This window comes from Cicer arietinum, chromosome 7 (genome assembly GCF_000331145.2).
Source record: "Cicer arietinum cultivar CDC Frontier isolate Library 1 chromosome 7, Cicar.CDCFrontier_v2.0, whole genome shotgun sequence".
NCBI lineage: Eukaryota > Viridiplantae > Streptophyta > Magnoliopsida > Fabales > Fabaceae > Cicer > Cicer arietinum.
This window is the reverse complement of record NC_021166.2, coordinates 7423618-7441597: the sequence shown is the minus strand read 5'-3', so window position 1 is coordinate 7441597 and position 17980 is coordinate 7423618. Positions and strand designations below refer to the sequence as shown.

The 17980-nt window shown below is 29.6% G+C and overlaps 3 protein-coding genes across 4 annotated transcripts in view; 2 read left to right on the top strand and 1 right to left on the bottom strand.

Moving 5' to 3' along the window:
* The window catches only part of LOC101512990 (G patch domain-containing protein TGH), a 9890-nt gene extending 8099 nt beyond the window's left edge, over window positions 1-1791 (bottom strand). The window contains exons 1-3 of the mRNA XM_004508537.4: window positions 1441-1791; window positions 681-771; window positions 498-592 (exon numbers count right to left, since the gene is read on the bottom strand). Of these exons, the coding sequence (XP_004508594.1) occupies window positions 498-592; window positions 681-771; window positions 1441-1575 (321 nt within the window). The 5' untranslated portion in view covers window positions 1576-1791. The remainder of the gene's footprint in view (window positions 1-497; window positions 593-680; window positions 772-1440) is intronic.
* Window positions 1792-8429: 6638 nt separating this feature from the next.
* Window positions 8430-12975, top strand: LOC101512449 (protein Dr1 homolog). 2 transcript variants are annotated; one of them, XM_004508536.4, is made up of 6 exons: window positions 8430-8625; window positions 8718-8780; window positions 9670-9759; window positions 10910-11004; window positions 11690-11758; window positions 12430-12975. In XM_004508536.4, the coding sequence occupies exons 1-6, from the start codon at window positions 8442-8444 to the stop codon at window positions 12586-12588; spliced, it is 660 nt and encodes a 219-aa protein (XP_004508593.1). In that variant the 5' UTR covers window positions 8430-8441; the 3' UTR covers window positions 12589-12975. The 2 variants fall into 2 exon arrangements, with proteins under 2 accessions (XP_004508593.1, XP_004508592.1); XM_004508535.4 differs by having other exon boundaries at window positions 12427-12975.
* A 1017-nt stretch (window positions 12976-13992) lies between these two features.
* On the top strand, window positions 13993-15463 carry LOC101512123 (protein MIZU-KUSSEI 1). The gene has a single exon (XM_004508534.4). The coding sequence runs from the start codon at window positions 14161-14163 to the stop codon at window positions 14941-14943; it is 783 nt and encodes a 260-aa protein (XP_004508591.1). The 5' UTR covers window positions 13993-14160; the 3' UTR covers window positions 14944-15463.
* Window positions 15464-17980: the final 2517 nt, after the last annotated feature.

The following is a 17980-nucleotide window of genomic DNA, read 5'->3' as shown; positions in this document are numbered from 1 at the left end:
CAAAAATTTTTAAAAATTACAATAAACTTCCTGCATTAAATTGTAATAGAACAGACTTTCCCTTATCTGAGAATTTTAATTTTAATATAACAAATATCCCTTTATGTTCTATTTGACGGATGTGCTTCTAACATTTTCCATTTTAAGTGGCAACTTGTAATATTTTGAAATCTCAAGGGTGTATACATATCTTATTCTATGTTAATGTTAATAAAGCCCATTTCATATCAAAATGGGATACAATACAGAAGAATGTAAAAAGGCACTGATAAATTGAAAGTGAATAAAAAATCGTCGTTTAACAAAGGACAGCTATATCAGTCTTTACAGAGAGATTCGGTACGAAATGGTTCTAGAATAAGAAGTTGGACCTGCTAGCATGACTTGTCTATTTACATTTATACTTCCTTAACAAGAGGGATTTCAAATACATGCATATAATATCCAAATCATGCATACACTTAAACATGCACAGTATTATTAGTTATTACACATACAGCTTTCTCATCTTCATCTAGAAAATTCAATATGCTCTGCTCTTTAAATTCAGCTCTGCTCTTCCTGGACGATTTAAAAGTCTGTGGTGCCCACCCTGCACATTCAATTCAAAGTTAACACTCACGACCAGCTGAAACTCAAATCGATAACAGGAGCATTATAACTCCCAAATGAACTTATACCTTCCTTAGAGCCCACTGTATTATAGTAACCGGCAGAGAAACCTCCTGTAAATGCACCATGGAATCTTCTCCTCCCTTCATCATCTCTAACCTGAAGACAGTTACATGAAAATTCCATTAAAATCACAATACAGGCGGCATTAAGGCTCTATTTGGATAAACAGCTTAATTAAGCACTTAAAGCATAAGCATGTATATATTACTTTTTTATAAACTATAAGTTGTTTTCATATAGAGCTTATAGAAATAAGTTGAAAACAACTTATGAACATGTAACAACTTGTTTCCGCAAACTCTATCAAATAATCTCACAAGTGTTTATGTAAGTAGATAAACTCAAATAAGTCAATCCAAACAGACTCTAACTCTACATAAGAAATGCCAAAATATTCCTTAACTTTTGAAAAGGACCTTGACAATGAATAACAAGGTTCGAACATTATAGCAATGGAACAATATTGATTACAAACCGCATAAATCCACTAAACAGAAATCAAAATAAGTTCAATTTTAATTTAAAAGTTTACAGCAGTAAATAAACAAAACAAAACAAAACTATCATTCACAAAATAAGCACTACGGTGCAGAAAAAGATGATAATATACACTTCAGTGTTCAAACTAAAATACTTTCCAAAAAAAATTGTAAGTACTGAGTAGTAACCTAGTAAATACTCTATTACTTAATCGACCTACCAATTCGCATGAATATAATTGTATAACACAATTTTTGCAATACGGTTGAAAGAGATGAAGCTTACCTCTTGCTTCCAAGCAGGGAGAGTTCGGAGTTGACCGGCGGACTCAGCAATGGCTTTCTTTTTGCGACTGGTCGAGTCTTCCTCACGCTCAATCGGCGTTCCATAGAAAACAAAATCTTCTAAGTCCGAATCCATTTTATTTTCCGACTATCGGTGAAATTATAAGGTGGAAATGCCCCAATTGAAACTGAGAAATTGGTGTGGAATCAAAGATAGGTCAATGAATTAGGGTTTTTCAGAAGGTGGTATTGGGTGCAAAATCTATTTGCTGGGGGCGATTGATCATGGCTGTCTACATCATTTGAGGAGAGAGGTGTTGTTTGGCTGAGAACGAGACGGTGGCTAGGGTGATGTGGTTCGAGTTCAACACGAACCGCATTTTACAATCGTTAGATCTGTTTGTTAAAAATTCAATGGCTGAGATGAAAATTCTCTCTAATTATTTAAAATTAAATAATTATGTTAACCCATAACAAATTTTTCTATTTTTTTTTAATAGATTTTCAAAATTATCGGCTCATTATATTTCAAGAGTCCAAATCTTCCACATTATTTTCTGTGCAACTTGTACTTTTTAAAGTAACTATATTTTAAAAAAATATGAAACTCTTAAGAGTGTATAAACAAAAAGAAAAGTTGATAAAATTTTATTTATATACACTTTAATCAATTACAATTATTAAATAATAATTAATTATAAAATATTTATAATTTATCGACTGTAATTTTTTTCATATTATCCATTAAATTCTAATATCAAGAGCATGAACATTACAATTAGAAATAGAAACAAAAACTTGAGGATTGGTTATTTATGTGTTATCCTAAATTAGCTTGTGAGCCACTGCATTTGGTTATCTTCTAGAAAACTCAATCAACAAATTAAGACAAACACACTTGATACCATATAAAATAAAGCAAAAATTAGAGGTATATTTCTTTGGGCAATTAATCAACCACAGTTTGCAATCAAATTCCAAAATGATGTCGTTTTATGGACTATTGAAATTTATGTTGAATAAAAATTTTATTATTTTGTTGAGCTTAGATTGAGAATATGAAGAGAAATAAAATTATAAGAAATAAAATCAAGAAAATACATAACTATTGTGATTCTTCAAAATCTCGTACATTGTCGTACTAAAGAAAAAATCAATGCATCGATTTAAGCATACCATGAGGAAAAAAAAAGTTTATAAAATAGTCCTTTAAAATTACAAATAAGGAAGTTGGTCTCTGTTAAGTTCAACTTGTTAATTTTATCACTAAAATTATGGTTTTATTATTTCTTTATTAATCTATGGTAAGTTTATAATATTTTTTAAAATCACGCATTTAATTTATTTTGTTATCTTTTTTAATCTAAATGATTTTTACACATGTTTAATTTTTTTTCGTGTTTCGGTTGTAAGTTTTTTGTGTTATTGCGACATTTGATTGTTTTTCTGTTTTATTATGATGTTGTTTATTTTTCTGTCTTATTGCAGTGTTCGATTCAAATTGTCAAATCAAATTCAATCCAACATTAGTGTAAATTCAATCAATGATTTTGACATTTTCAACATTACAACTCTGAATACATATGTATTATACACACTTTAATTTTAACATATTTGTATACATTTTTATTATTAACATGAATATTATAAATTTGTTTACATATTTATTTTTTTTAATTTTAATAATTTTAAATTGTACTATTATTGATCAATGTAATTTTTAATAGTTTAAATGAATAAATATATTTTTTAAAAATCGGTCAAATCAATCCCTGTTTGAATTAGTTCAGATTTTTCAATTGAAATATCCAATTTGTCCACTCTCAATAGGTCTCAATCAATATGTCATTGTTTGAATCTCTCGCTACAAAGAGATAAATATTTTAGGTCGAATGAATCATAAATTACAATTTTACTAATCTAAAAACACAAAAGCATTCAAGGGTATAGAAACTATTTTGGTCCAAAATTTTGAGAACGTTGTTATTATTTTAAATTGGTGGCATGTCAATACTCTAGCATTAGCATATTATCAATTTTTTGGGATCATATTAACAATTTTTTGGGATCATATTAACAATTTTTCTTGGATGGATCTAAATAAAAGGAGAAGTGCGTTCCTCCTCGTTTGTAAATGGATTATTTTATGGGTTTATATTTTTATTATGAATTAATTTAGGTATTTACTGGAATGTTTTAAATACAACTCCGGATCACTATTTTGTATAGATTTAATTACTCAAATGTTTTAAGAATTTTAGTATTGTCAATATAGCATTTAATTAAGAATCAAAGTCCAAAGTCCCGTTAAAAAACTCTATATGAATTCAGATAAAAAATTTAAAATTTCAATCAATTATTTCATTATATTTTATAGACTTAAATAAATGATTCGTAAATTCAATATTTTGTTAATTGAATTTTTTTTCTGAAATTCTTTTTGAAATTTATTTTTTTTGAAAAAATATTGAAAAAAATCTAAAATATTAAATCATTTTTTTCTCGAAAAAATTTGTGAGAAAGATCAATAAATTATTTTTCTCAAAAAAAGTTAATTTTTTTTAATAAAAAAATTTTATAAATAATTTTTTTATCAAAAAAATTAAAATTGAAAAAGTTGACATATAAAATCTACTAAACTTACAAAATTTTTGATATTTTCATTGTTTTAGTCTTTTTTATTATGAAATTTTATAATCCCTCTAATATATGAATTAATACCAGTATCTAATGGGATTGTAAAATTGACACATATAATTGCCAATGCCAATGACGGTGGTGTTGATGAAAATACAAGATAGATGGAGTAGCGTTGGAAAAAACGTGGTTGGAGGGTTTTGATTGAATGACTTGGTATTTACATTTTAATTATATTACATTGTGTGAAATTTTAATGTGCAATTACAATTATGGTTATGGTTATTGGTATGATTATGACATCTTATCGTGATTTGGTAAAATATTATGTTATAAATGACTAGTTTATGACTTTTACAAGTTATGAAGTAGCTAAAATATCATTAGAAGGGGGTTGAATAGATATACTGTAGTTTTTTAAAATTTTCTTTTAACTTTGTATCATCTACGAGATGAGATGATAGAAATTTGAAACTTTAAGTGATAGTTAAATAAATAAATAGGAGATAGTATAGAAAATGACATGCTCAAATTTACATTGGTTTACCCAATGTAGGTTACGTCGAGTCTGCACAAACTTTTGAGTTTTCACTATAGCACAAAATAATTTGTCCTCTTACGAAACTATTTTTCAACTATGCATTTTCTTTGCCTCAACAGACTTATAACATTGAATTTTTACTACCCTCAACAGGCTTACAAAATAGCTCAAGTATATATCAACTTGAGGATATACAAGTTGTAATGTGATTGATTTGTTTTGTGATCAAATTACAATTTTCTAAGATAAGATAGTGATGTGAAGTTGTATATAACACACTCAATAAAAATGATCATCAAATATTTTGAAGTTTAGAATAGTGTGTAGAATGAAGATAATGATGATAAACTTGAATAACTTAGATGTTTTCTTGTAGATGATTATCATAATCTTTGAAGATTAATAGTACTTCTTTATTTATAATTGCATTTGGAGCTTCAAACATGTGGATTAGCAAAATATAGTTGTTGGAGACTTTGATAAGTTTTATTGGACTTGTCTTTATTTGCAAAACTGTCATTTAGTCTTTATCCTCTTGTTAAGTATGTTGAGAGGATGATTGTGGTGGTCCATCCTCAAATATGGTTTGTATGAGGACGAGGCTTACATTAATCTTGATGTGACTTGTCCTTTTTGGCTTTTTCTTTTACCAACACCTATAATGTCGTGCCTCGTAAGTCAAAGACAACATTTTTTGTATTTTTGTACTTTTACGTTTTTTCCCATGCGTGAGGATAAAAAGATAACAAAAGTTCATCATCTCTTCTGCATCGTTTATCCTCTAATGGTAGAGGTTATAATTTCATCCATGAGAAAAAGTATTAAGTGACCGTTGGAGACTTGATTAAATGTTCATTGTCATTAATCTGATTTACCAAAGTGTCATTCAGTTGTCCTTGTAATACATGAGCTTAGGAGGATGAGTTTGCAGTCCATCCGCATATAGGAGGTTTAATCTTCCTCGAAGTTTGTACATGAGCTGTGTTTTTCCTTTTTGTTTTTCCAATACTTCTAGGGTCCTTATTTTCAGGTTAGGTACAACATTTTTCCTTTTTGATTTTCCAATACTTCTAGGGTCCTTCTTTTCAAGTTAGGTACATCCTTTTTCCTTTTTGACTATTTCATATGTAAGAGGATGAATAAGATCAGAACATTATCCTCTTATCGTTCAACATGTGATAGGAGGATAAAGCTCACATAAATTAGAACATGACTTGTACTTTTGACTTTTTCATTTTCCAATAATTGTTAAGTCTTGCTTTTCAACACTTTTCCGTACTATGCTACTTTTGGATTTTTTTTTTACTTGCGAGGATGAATATTTTACACGAGTTCATCCTCTATTCTGCTTTGTTCATCATCTGCCGTACATTCATTCTATTTTCTGTTTTGATTATCCTTTATCATAGAGGTCGTAAAATCATCCTTATACGTTAGCATTGTCTGTCTTACGACAAAAATTCATCTTCTTTTAATTTATGACGGACATTCATCCTCTTAGTGTCTATCCTCCAATTCATAAAACATGTTGGATTAAGTCAAATTTTTCTGTTTTTTATCAAAATGACGAGGAACTTGTTTTCAAATATGTTAATGGATGATCATCCTTTGATATGGATTATTCATCCTCATATCTGGATTCTTCATCCTCTAATCTGGAATATTCATTATCTAATCTGAATTCTACATCTTCTAATTTGTATATAGACACATCTTGACCCATAGTTTTTCTTGACTTCTTTCGAGAGATTTTAGGTGTGATTAAGATACAACATACTACGATAATCATCATCAACTTGAGGATCATCATATTGATATTTATGAACTAGCCTCTTTAGTTCTTTCATTAATGACTTGATACAATGCATTTGTTTATGTGAGTGACTTCAAACTTGACAACTTCTATTTTTTTTAACAAAAACTCAAATGGAAACATTAGTAGGTCATCATTTAGAAAACTTAACATTTATTTCATAATGTTTGTTGTAATTAAAACACACACACACACATATATATATATATATATATATATATATATATATATATATATATATAATTTACTTAAACAAGTTAAAAGTATTTTTAAATTTGTGAAATTTTGATGCATAAAGGTAAATATTTATAAGTTTGATTATTGTTTTAAAGAGATATATTTATATGCATACAAATTTGTACACATGTATATAATTAAATAACACCATAGAGCCACTTTTTAGATTAGTTCTTAATATATTTTGATAAAAATTCAAGAGTTATTTTATTGAATTAATTTGTTAAAAAAAATCTATATTGTATATACAAATCATAAATGTCAATAAATGCTTACTGAATATTTAAATATTAAAAATTATGTATTCAACTCTTTAAAATTTTAAATTTTTCATGCAATATTTTATTTTTTAGTTTATCATTTACTTTCTTAACAAGTTGTGTGAAACATATCTTATACAAGTTAAATCTTTAATTTAAAAGATATCTTTCGTCATCTTTTTAATAAGATTAAATGATTGATTTAAAATAATTAAATTAAATTGTTTTATGTTACATTATTTTTTTTTACCACAATCACACTATAATGTTATCTTATATTTGTTTTTAAAATATTTTTACAAAAATACACAAGATGAAATATAAATAAATTTATGTATAAATTCAAATCAATATTATTAAATTCAATTACTTATAAATAATTTTTTATATAAAAAATACTTTGTATTTTATTTTCTTTTAATTTTTATAATAACATATACATAAATTTGTTCGTCCAGGATAGCATATTTGAAATAATTAAAATAAATATATATTAATCACTTGCATTTTTAGATTTATTAACATGTCACGAGTCTTCAAATTAAATTAGCGCTAAAAGATATCTTCCTCTCTTAGGTTTAATTAGTGTGTAACTCATGCGTCACACCGAAATAATGTACATTCTAATAAATAAATTGTTATATATATATATATATATATATATATATATATATATATATATATATATTCTCGTTAATTTTATTGACATTAAAAAAACAATTTATAACCAAAAAAACAAAAATACATTGTTACTCATCAAATACATCACTCCAACACCACTCTTTAATGACTATGTCTTATTTTTAAATTATCCAAATAATTTTTTTTCTTTCCTAACAAAACTTATTACAAAACACTGCTTTTAATTTTAAACAAATAAAAACAATAATTATTAAAAAATTAAATAATTAGATCAGATGAAATAAGAATTTTTAAAATAATGGACATGACATATATAACTTAAGTAAATTAGTAAATGTAAAAATGAGTAAGTAACTTAATAATAAATTTTTATTTTTATTATTCAACATAGTATGTTATTTATATGAAATACATGATATTTAAAAATTCATGTAAATTTTGTTGTATGAAGTAGCAAAATATCTTTCATTTTGGTACTACTCACAAAATACTACAGAAAATTATTAGTCTTCATTGATATTTCATGAATCATTTGAATTTTTTTGAATTTGTATTATATTTAATAAAGAATTTGCATAATATTTAATAATAAATTTAGAATGTAAAATATTGCGTGGTGTATTGTATTTTATTTTTAATTTTTTAATTGGTCACTAAATTCTCAACCACGAATATAACAGAAATTTTATGTTTTTCTTAAAAAAAAATTATTTTTAATTCATTATTCTTATTTTTTATAATGTATAGATTATTTTAATGCTTAATTTTATAAAACAATATTAAATATACAAAAATTCCAATTCAAACTAGTTGTCAAAAAGGGCATTATGAATCGAACATTTTGTGGATCCAAAACAGAACGTACGCGCTGAATGCGCGTGGTTGAAGGTAATGGTAAACGCGGTTTGGGTAGTGTGTGTTGCCCTAATCGCATGCGAGCGAGAACTTGTTCTCTTATCCTCTCAAACCTTCTTCATAAATTCATATATCAACAACCATGTTTCCCCTCATCTTTATCTTCACGCATCTCCGATCTTCAATTGTCACTCGTTTCTGGTAATTTATCTTTTCCTTCTTCCTTTTTTTTAGATCTGCAATCTCGTTCTCTCTATTTATTGGTTAATTCTTTTATTTTTATTTTTATTTAGGTTCAATCATGGAACCCATGGATATCGTTGGGAAATCGAAGGAAGATGCTTCGCTTCCTAAAGGTTTTTTCAATTATTATTATTTATTGTGTTCGGTGGATTTGATTGAATAGTTTGTGAGTCGTATATAATCGTGAGTTGGTTGGAATCAATTTGTTACCTAAATGTGATGAAAGTATAATTGAAATAATGGAGTCTGAAATATTTATAGGTTTTCAGACACATTGTTGCATTAATCTCGCACAGTACACTCTGGAGTAAATATCATGAAACTAGGACCTCAAAATTCAAAATATCAAGTTGTTCCCTTAAATCCTTTAAAGTCAGTTGAAATGCTCGTCAACTATTTCAGGGAGCCATTTGCCTACGGGTTAGAAAGTTGAAGAAGCATTTTGATTGTCATTAGATAATAAGAGGAGGCAACTTGATATTTCGGAAATTTGAGATCCAAATTGATCTGTGCTTGCGATTTCAAGACCCAAAATTGTAATTTACTCTTTTATTTTTCTTTTGAAAATGCGGGACTTTTCAACGAACTGAATTACCTGTACCTGATAAAGCCGTTTTAAAACTGCACTCGCTGTGAAATCATGTTTCTGGTTGATGATTAGCCTTGAGCAATTCGGCATAGTATATATGAAAGCATATATATATATATAGATATATATATATATATATAGATGTTTTACTTAGCTCCAGGGGCTGTGTATTATTAATTGAAAATCAATCTCTGACAAAACATGCACATATATGTCTTAGTTAATCTCCAGAAGAGAAGTCACAGGGGATGTTTTAACATTTTATGTCGTTGTTCTTGAATGTATAACTCAAAAGTGTATTATCATCTTATCAAAATTAGCCTTTTTTAAATGGCTATCGCAAGGCAATGGCCTCATGTTTGTTTTTAATGCATAATGTTTTACTGCTTACTAAAGCTTTGATTTCTTTGCAGCTACAATGACAAAAATAATTAAAGAGATGTTACCTCCAGATGTACGCGTTGCAAGAGATGCTCAAGATCTGTTGATTGAGTGTTGTGTAGGTCAGAATTTCAAAATCTACAAGAATTTTATTGACTCTGTATTGTGTTTGTTTATTTAATTAATTAATTATTTTATATTTTAGGGTTTTATTTATCTAAATTTATTGAGTTGATTATTCTATTGCTGGGTTTTATTCATGTGAATTAGTGTGCACTATGCATCTCAGTTGCACCAAATCGAAAAAAATGCTATTGCTATTCTGTTTTTCGGCAAATCTTTTGCATGGATTATAAATTAGAATGATAATCCCAAACTACTGATATTTGTTTATTATTTCTCTTTGGCTGCACATTTTGTTAATGATACATAGTTTTGATATCTTTTTAGGGCCAATTTAGATTCAAATATGATAATGTTGTCAAATTTGGCGATAGTGGTGCTATAGCATAGCGGATTTTGATGAATCTGCTCTGAAAATTGCGATGCTATCCTAGTTTCGCTATCAGGAGAATAGCGATAGCGACCGCTATTTCAATTTCTGCTAGCCAAAATAGCGGCAATAGCGAATAAAATAGAATTTTAGGTTTTTAAAAATAATAAAACCAAAGTTTTTGCATGAGTGCCTATCATGCCCTATTTTTATATAGATAAACTAAAGAGTTAGTGAGTATTACTCCTATATTCACTGTAATACGTATAACTTTAAATATATAAGCTATGCTCTGGCTCCATTCCATGTTTTATTTGTATGCAACATGCCCTTTTTTTATATATAATTTAGTTATTTTGATCTCTATGGGCCCTCTGCTATATGACCGCCACGCTATCTGTGATTTCACATAGTGGATTTTTGGTATTTTATCATTTTTCGCAATCCGCTATTGATAACACTGAAATATGGGGAATAGTGACCCAACCATAACATATCATATGGTCCATAAATCTCTAGAAGATATGGTTTAATAGTATCTTTGGTGATAACTGATAAACATATTTTTTACTTGCCATCTATTTTTTATATTTGATCCTGTCATAGTAACAGTATTTGCTCATGTATTGATATAACATAGTATGCAATTTATATTTTATTTCATAGTTTTTTTTTTGCGGCAGTTTAGGCTTATGAGATTATGATGACCATTTTTTGCTTTATATTCGTAGTTCGCTCTTCTTACTGAATAAGATTTTGGTGGTTGATTTTTTATGTAGAATTTATAAATCTCATCTCATCAGAATCCAATGAAGTCTGTAACAGAGAGGACAAACGAACTATTGCACCTGAGCACGTATTAAAGGCTCTACAGGTATGTCCACTTTTTATATAGCTAAAGTTTTGCATCTGGTTTTTGTCCAATATTCCAATGATATTTGAGCGTTCATATAGGACCATACAATTATCTTGTGCAGTGTTATGTTTGACAAAGGTTCTTAATGATTTGGTGTAAGCAAGCTATGTTTTAGTTTAGTTATTAATTAATTATTAGCCGATAGTAGCTACAATTTTGTCATCCTTCTCTTTACTGTAGCTGACGTGGAAGAAGGCATTTTTGCCTTCATAGTCAAAATTGATCCCATTCAATTGATTGCATTCTTATTTGTAAAAAGACTTGAGCTGAACTTTCCAACACCTGATATTTAATTACTCAATACTTGATCAGACTGTGCTTTGTTGATTTAAGATTTAGTAATTGTCCTTACTAAGTGCTGTGTCCTGCTTCCGAGACAACAAAATGTGTGCACACATTAGGTATTACCTCTTCCCGAAGCCTAATAGGCTAATTGCAGTTGGCCCACTTTTCCTGCAAACTGGGTGAAATCAATCATGGCGATAGCCAATATGTATCTTTCCTGCTTTGCATTCATGTTTTAGCTTTTAGAGATGTCTCAATTAAAAAATTCATTTCATTCAAAATGAATTTCTTTCAATTGTACTAGGTGCTTTTAAAAGCATGCCTGATATGGTTTATTGATGTGCACATTTATTTCCAGGTGCTTGGATTTAGTGAGTACATTGAAGAAGTTTATGCAGCATACGAGCAGCACAAGCTGGAGACCATGGTAATTTTGAATATGCATGTCCCATACTCGTGCTGAATACTTGAGTAGTATCACACAAATTAGAATATTACACACCTTTCCCCAAAATGGATGAACACTTGCTACCAAAACAAAAGATAATGTGGAGTGCTCCCTAAGATGAACCTATTTTTAGTTGTTTATCTAACTATCATGGACAATCTTAGTGGAACATGAATTTCTGTTTTTAAACTGGGGACAGATGAAAGATGGAATGTGTTGAGTGAGCACCTGCAGGAGGTATTGATGGTTCTCTAATAAATCCCCAAACCCACCGCGGTTCCATCTAATAACCTAAACAATAGAGAGACCTGGGGAAATGGTATCCTATAGATTTTTTTACACTGGAAATATTTACACAGGGTGTTAATTTGACTATTCTCACCAGTCCTTTCCCCTCCACTGGGTTTTTCAGCATGCCATTTGAGAGCATGACCTGGGTTTTTCTACAAATCTCTCGGTAGTTATTGCTGTCCTGTTTCCATTAAACTCTCCTGCTTATGCCCATTGTGGCTATTGAGATTTGAGAGACTCCCTCCTGTATTTATTATTTAATCAGTTTAAATTAATCTCGAATCAATTAATTACTATTGCATATGAATTTACTCTGGCAATGAGAAACTAGTTGCTGATAGGTTTTGTTATTCCAGCAGGATTCTTTAAAAGGTGGTAAATGGAGCAATGCAGCTGAGATGACTGAGGAAGAAGCATTAGCAGAACAGCAAAGGATGTTTGCAGAGGCACGTGCTAGGATGAATGGTGGGGCCATTGCTACCAAGCAGCCAAATGGTGACCAAAGTTTAGATACATAACTTTAGGACCTTAATTATATTGAATGAAGCATATGACCACCGCTGACTCCTGTCTGTGCTTCCAATGAGCGAGCTCAATTGTGTACAAAAGCATTCACTAGTTTGCTGGCCAATGTGGATGTGATCTCCATTTGTATTCTATCTATGAGTCCATATTTGTAAGTCAATGTAATTAGTGAGAGTTCATCAAACCCTCTTCTTTTTAGAATCACTTGTAATTATTTTATTTACTTTTTGTATCTTCTACACACAAACTGCTTGACAATAGCTACTTTGTTAGATTGTAATACCTCAGTGTCATGGTGAGTGTCAATTTATTAAAAAAAAAATTGTTTTAAAACGAATATTTTACAATTTTCAATGCAACATTATATTTTTTTTTGGTTATATTATCCTTCGAGTATTGTTATATATACATTTTTCAAAGTATTATTATATTTTAAATTGATTATAGTAAAATATCTATCAACAGTGAAGTTTGATAAAATGATTTTTTATTTTGTTTCAGTTATTACATTTTTTAATATATATATAAAAAATTTAATGACACTCAGTAGGAGAGACGGAGGGAGTTGCATTCATTAATTTGGGAGATCTTAAAAATAGTCTGAGATGCAGGGAACTAGGACATATCAGATCTTTGGTCACTTGGCCATATGCATATGAAAGATTATCACTTAAAATTTCCTTAACCATCCATCAATGTAGGATAGATTAACTTATCTAATTATGAGATAAATGTGTGTTCTTAACAGAAATAAATGTATTGTACAGACACCCCTTTCAAGTTATCCTCCAGAAAAACTCTGGCTCTAGTAAGCTAAATCTAAAGCTAAGATTAAAGGCCAATTTTCTTATCAGCTTAACAATAGGGTTGAGTGCTTGTGGGGCTCAGTAACCCCTAGAATGAAATGTCAGTTCGTAGATACTTGTAAATGTAGTCTCTGTAGCCAACACGAGACATGAAATTTTCAGTATGATAATTCAGTAATCCTTAACCTGATGTGACTATTGTGCGCCTATGAACTACAAAACATGTATGCAGCAGAAGAGTGTGCTAAAATGGCACGTCAGGTTTCAACAGTGACGGCTTTGTGTTTTGTTCTTTTTTGCTTTATCATTTTTCTTAAACATTTTTTTTTTACCGTTTTTTAGCATCAAGTCAAAAGAGTTTAGTCAAGCTTAACTACACAAAAAACCCTTCTTACTCTCTCTGCCCCACCAAGAAAGTGAAATAACAAAACATTGTCTCCTCAGATTCCTTTCTTTTCCATTTAAAAATCGCACTCTATCCAAGTTTTTCTCTTTCTGATTTCCTATATCAGCTTGTGGGACTACCTATGTTTCTTTTGTCAGGATTCTCTTGCACTCACTATATTAATCAAAAGGGATTATATTAGATTAGATTAGAATTTAGAATAGAATCAACATAGCTAGAATCAGAAAAGAAAAAATCAATTAAAACCCCAACATATCTATCCTTAACAGTAAAAAGGAAAGAAAAAAAAAAAAACAGATTCATAGTCTCTCTGTCTCTCTTTAAAGCTTTGTTTTTTTTCCCTTTCTCTGATAATGAAAACACTAGTCATCATGGAAACAAACACAAACCCTCAAGACCCTTCTTCCAAGAGACACTTTCACTGGACCAACAAAGTTGGAAATGAAGAAGACCCAGAAGCTCCAACCATGTCAAAAATCATAGAACAACAAAACACAAAAGATGATGAAAAACATGTTTCAACACATTCAGCCACAACAAGGAAGAAGCTTCAAGCAGTGGCAATTTCAAGGCTTCGTTCTGTTCTAACTGTCTTTGGTAAGAACCGTTCAAACCTACCCTTTGGTCTTGGTTCACGTGTTGTTGGAACCCTTTTTGGATACCGTCGTGGCCATGTTCATTTTGCTTTTCAGAAAGACCCAACTTCACAACCAGCTTTTTTGATTGAACTTGCAACACCAATAAGTGGTTTGGTTCGTGAAATGGCTTCTGGGTTGGTTAGAATTGCTCTTGAATGTGACAAGGTTGTTAATAAAGAGAAAGAAGGAGAGAAGAAAAGTTTGAGGTTGTTACAAGAACCTGTTTGGAGGACTTATTGTAATGGTAAAAAATGTGGCTTTGCTAATAGAAGAGAATGTGGTGAAAAAGATTGGGATATTTTGAAAGCTGTGGAGCCAATTTCAATGGGAGCTGGTGTTTTGCCTAGTGCTGAAGCTGGTTGTTCTGATGGTGAAGTTATGTATATGAGAGCTAGGTTTGAGAGAATTGTTGGCTCTAGAGATTCTGAAGCTTTCTATATGATGAATCCTGATAGCAATGGTGCACCTGAGCTTAGTGTTTATTTGCTTAGAGTTTAGCTTCTGGCACTAGGGTTCTAAATTGCGGTTGTAGTTATGCTGCGATCTTTTATATTTCGGTAAAATGCAGGTGAATGTGGCTGATACCGATATGGCCGCAATTACGGTCTTGAAAGCATTGGCCTTGTAAATCTTTATATTTCAGCTGCGATTGTGGTTGCGGACCGTAATTTAGTCTTGAAGCTTTCTTAATTACTGTTTAGTTAATACTTAATTTTCACTTTTTAGTTTTTGTTCTTTGTGGACATGAATTACTAGGTTATTCCTATTCTACTTGTTTAGTTCTTCCAAGTTTTTTTCTTTCCTCCTCTTCTTCCTAGAGTTAGAGGAAGTGGGATTTCTGTTTTTTATTTTCCTTTTTTAGAATAAGGTTGTAGGATAGGAAGAAAGAGGGGAAATTTGTGGCTAATCAATATTCAATACTTTACAGCTTGTTGGTGGGGTGGGTTATGAAAGGTGTATATGTATAGTTTTCTTTTTGATCCTTTTGATTATTGAAATGAAATGGATGTTAATGCAATTCATGATTGTCTTCACATTTTTATTTGGTTTAATTAACTTTATAGCAATTTTCATTATTAATTTCCTTATTTGTATTGTGCCCCTTCATCCTTTCTTTTTCCACTCCTCTATGTTTGATTCAACTCATTTCTCACAATTGAAGTGATGCTTGAACTACTAAGTATGTTTGGATTTTCCATGAATTTAATAAAATTACAGATATTTCGAGATATATTGTGATTTTGTTAAAACTTTAAAGCGTAATTTTTACTAAAATCACACTCACTCATCATATGCTAAATTCACCGCAAATTTAAATATAATGCGGCTTTTCTTGCGGTTTATATTGGTAATTCCAATGCCATGCTCTCATGGATATGGTTTAGCATTCTTTTTTAATAATATTACTTCATTTCATGTAGATTCTATTCTCTAAGTTCTACTCTTACAGATTCTACAACTGATTCTTTCTATGCTTTTGTATAGAGGAAGATTGCCATTTGAATCTTTACATTTTTGTGTCTGTTTGATGATAACTTCATATGATTATTTGGTTTTAGTTCCCTTTAATTTGTTTCCTTCTTATTCTCCTTTTTTACCTGTTTTTAATTAGGATACTTCCTCAACATGTTAGTATTTCAATTCAACAAGATTTCATAGTATTCGGTCTAAAAGTTATTAAGATTGTTCCAATCATTGCTTTTTATGCATAATTTTGTTTGTGAAGTGATCCCAAGAACATTTTTTGTTAATGCCTAATCATGGAAGCAATCAAAAGCAAATTATAAGAAAAGGAAAAGAAAATCCAGTTACTAACAATCTAACAGCAGGCGCCTCATTCTTTTTCTCACTTTTCCTTTGTTTATATACACTCCACCATTTTCTTTTCCTTTTGTGGACCACTTTTCTTTGGTTGGCCTATTTCAGAATATGTTTTATTATCATCAATTTGTGACTCATAGTAATTTGTGCAACTTGAGTTGCAAAGTGTAGATCGAATCCTACTATCATACTGATAGTAACGAAGTCTAACATAATAGATTAGTCTCACATTATGACAAAGTACGATTCGAATATTTATTGTGTCGTAAGAGATACACATTTAATATTTAATGTTTGACTACACTTCAAAGAAAATCATAATAGATCCCCAATTGCAAACATATATGGCCACTATGTAACTTCAAAAAGAAAAGGTTTTTAATTTGATCATATTAGTGACACACCTTTATCCCTAGTTTTCAGGCTTTCAAAACTTCCTACTTATTCCATACAACTTAAAAGAGAAAATATTGAAGATGAGGAAATATGCTTACAGCTAGGACAAAATAAATAGTTAACATGCCTTTCACCAAAACCAAAGTTTTTTATTTAAAAAAAAAATCATGTAGTCATCATTCTTCCAAAGGGAGTACTAGTAAAAGCTAATTGCTTCACATAAAGTTGTGGCACTGATTTATATCATAATTATTCTAATAAATGCACCAAGACCTCCCTTAACCTACCACCATTAAAAAAAGACAGATAAATAGAAATTAGAAGAGTACATTAAGGTTGTCTATGGTACATCTCCACAGGTCATTTACAAACTCAATAGGGTTGTGTGGTCCTTGATTATCTTATCATCTAAGCCAATTATAAATTTAATGGCTAACTAATCTATTTATGTATGAGGTGTGAGAGTGGGACTCTTTGTCAATTATACTAAACTATAATTGAAGAGTCACATTATATTAATGTTGTTTAGTAATTAAAGTATTGAATATCAGGGTGATTTTGTCAGTATCACAACGGACTTATTTGATTTTTAAAAATTAAAAGTTGTAATTTAATAATTTACTGTGATTATAATATGTTTGGGCTCAAATCAGATTTTAAAAAATCAAAATAGGATTTTGTGATTTTTTGAAGATGTTTAGAAGTACTTTTACTTTATTTTTTTCAAATAAGGTTTAGGGGTTGGAACATGGAAGGTGGTTTAGAGAGAAGCAAAGCCACTCCATCTAGCTTTTAGTTTGAGTGGATGAAGTTTAAAGATAGATCCTTTTACTTCAAATACATTCTTAAGCAAATCAAATTTACAAAATCTAGTGCTCTAAAATAAAATAATCAATTTAGGCCGACCTGAATGATGATGACTCTTGTCACTTAAACAAATGTTCAAAAATTCAAATCATGCCTCTTGTGTAAGTGAAGTACATAATTGACTGTTCTTCTTCCATTTGGGTTCTTTTATATTCACCAAAATATTTGGTTCAAATTGATAGTGGAAATACTTTTTTTATAAAATACATGTCAAAATAAATAAAGGATAATGATGAATCTTACAAATTACTCCATCTAAAATCAAATACAAACAAAATTAATAGTTGAAAAATTGATGTATCCAATTAAAAATTTAGTCTAAATACATTAATTTTTTAATTATTATTTTTCTTTATATTATATTTTGAATGAAATATTAAAAAATAAAACACGCGAGTTAATACAGTTCAGTAATTTTCACAAAGACTCTCCAATGATTTCTGAGAAAGAC

Bases quoted from the DNA above. Each gene is read 5' to 3' on its own strand.
- LOC101512449 (XM_004508535.4), top strand. From the start codon at position 8,442: ATGCGCGTGGTTGAAGGTAATGGTAAACGCGGTTTGGGTAGTGTGTGT. The intron at 8,781-9,669 runs GTTTTTTCAATT...ATTTCTTTGCAG, and splicing joins AGATGCTTCGCTTCCTAAAG to CTACAATGACAAAAATAATT. The intron at 9,760-10,909 runs GTCAGAATTTCA...TTTTTTATGTAG, and splicing joins GTTGATTGAGTGTTGTGTAG to AATTTATAAATCTCATCTCA.
- LOC101512123 (XM_004508534.4), top strand. From the start codon at position 14,161: ATGAAAACACTAGTCATCATGGAAACAAACACAAACCCTCAAGACCCT.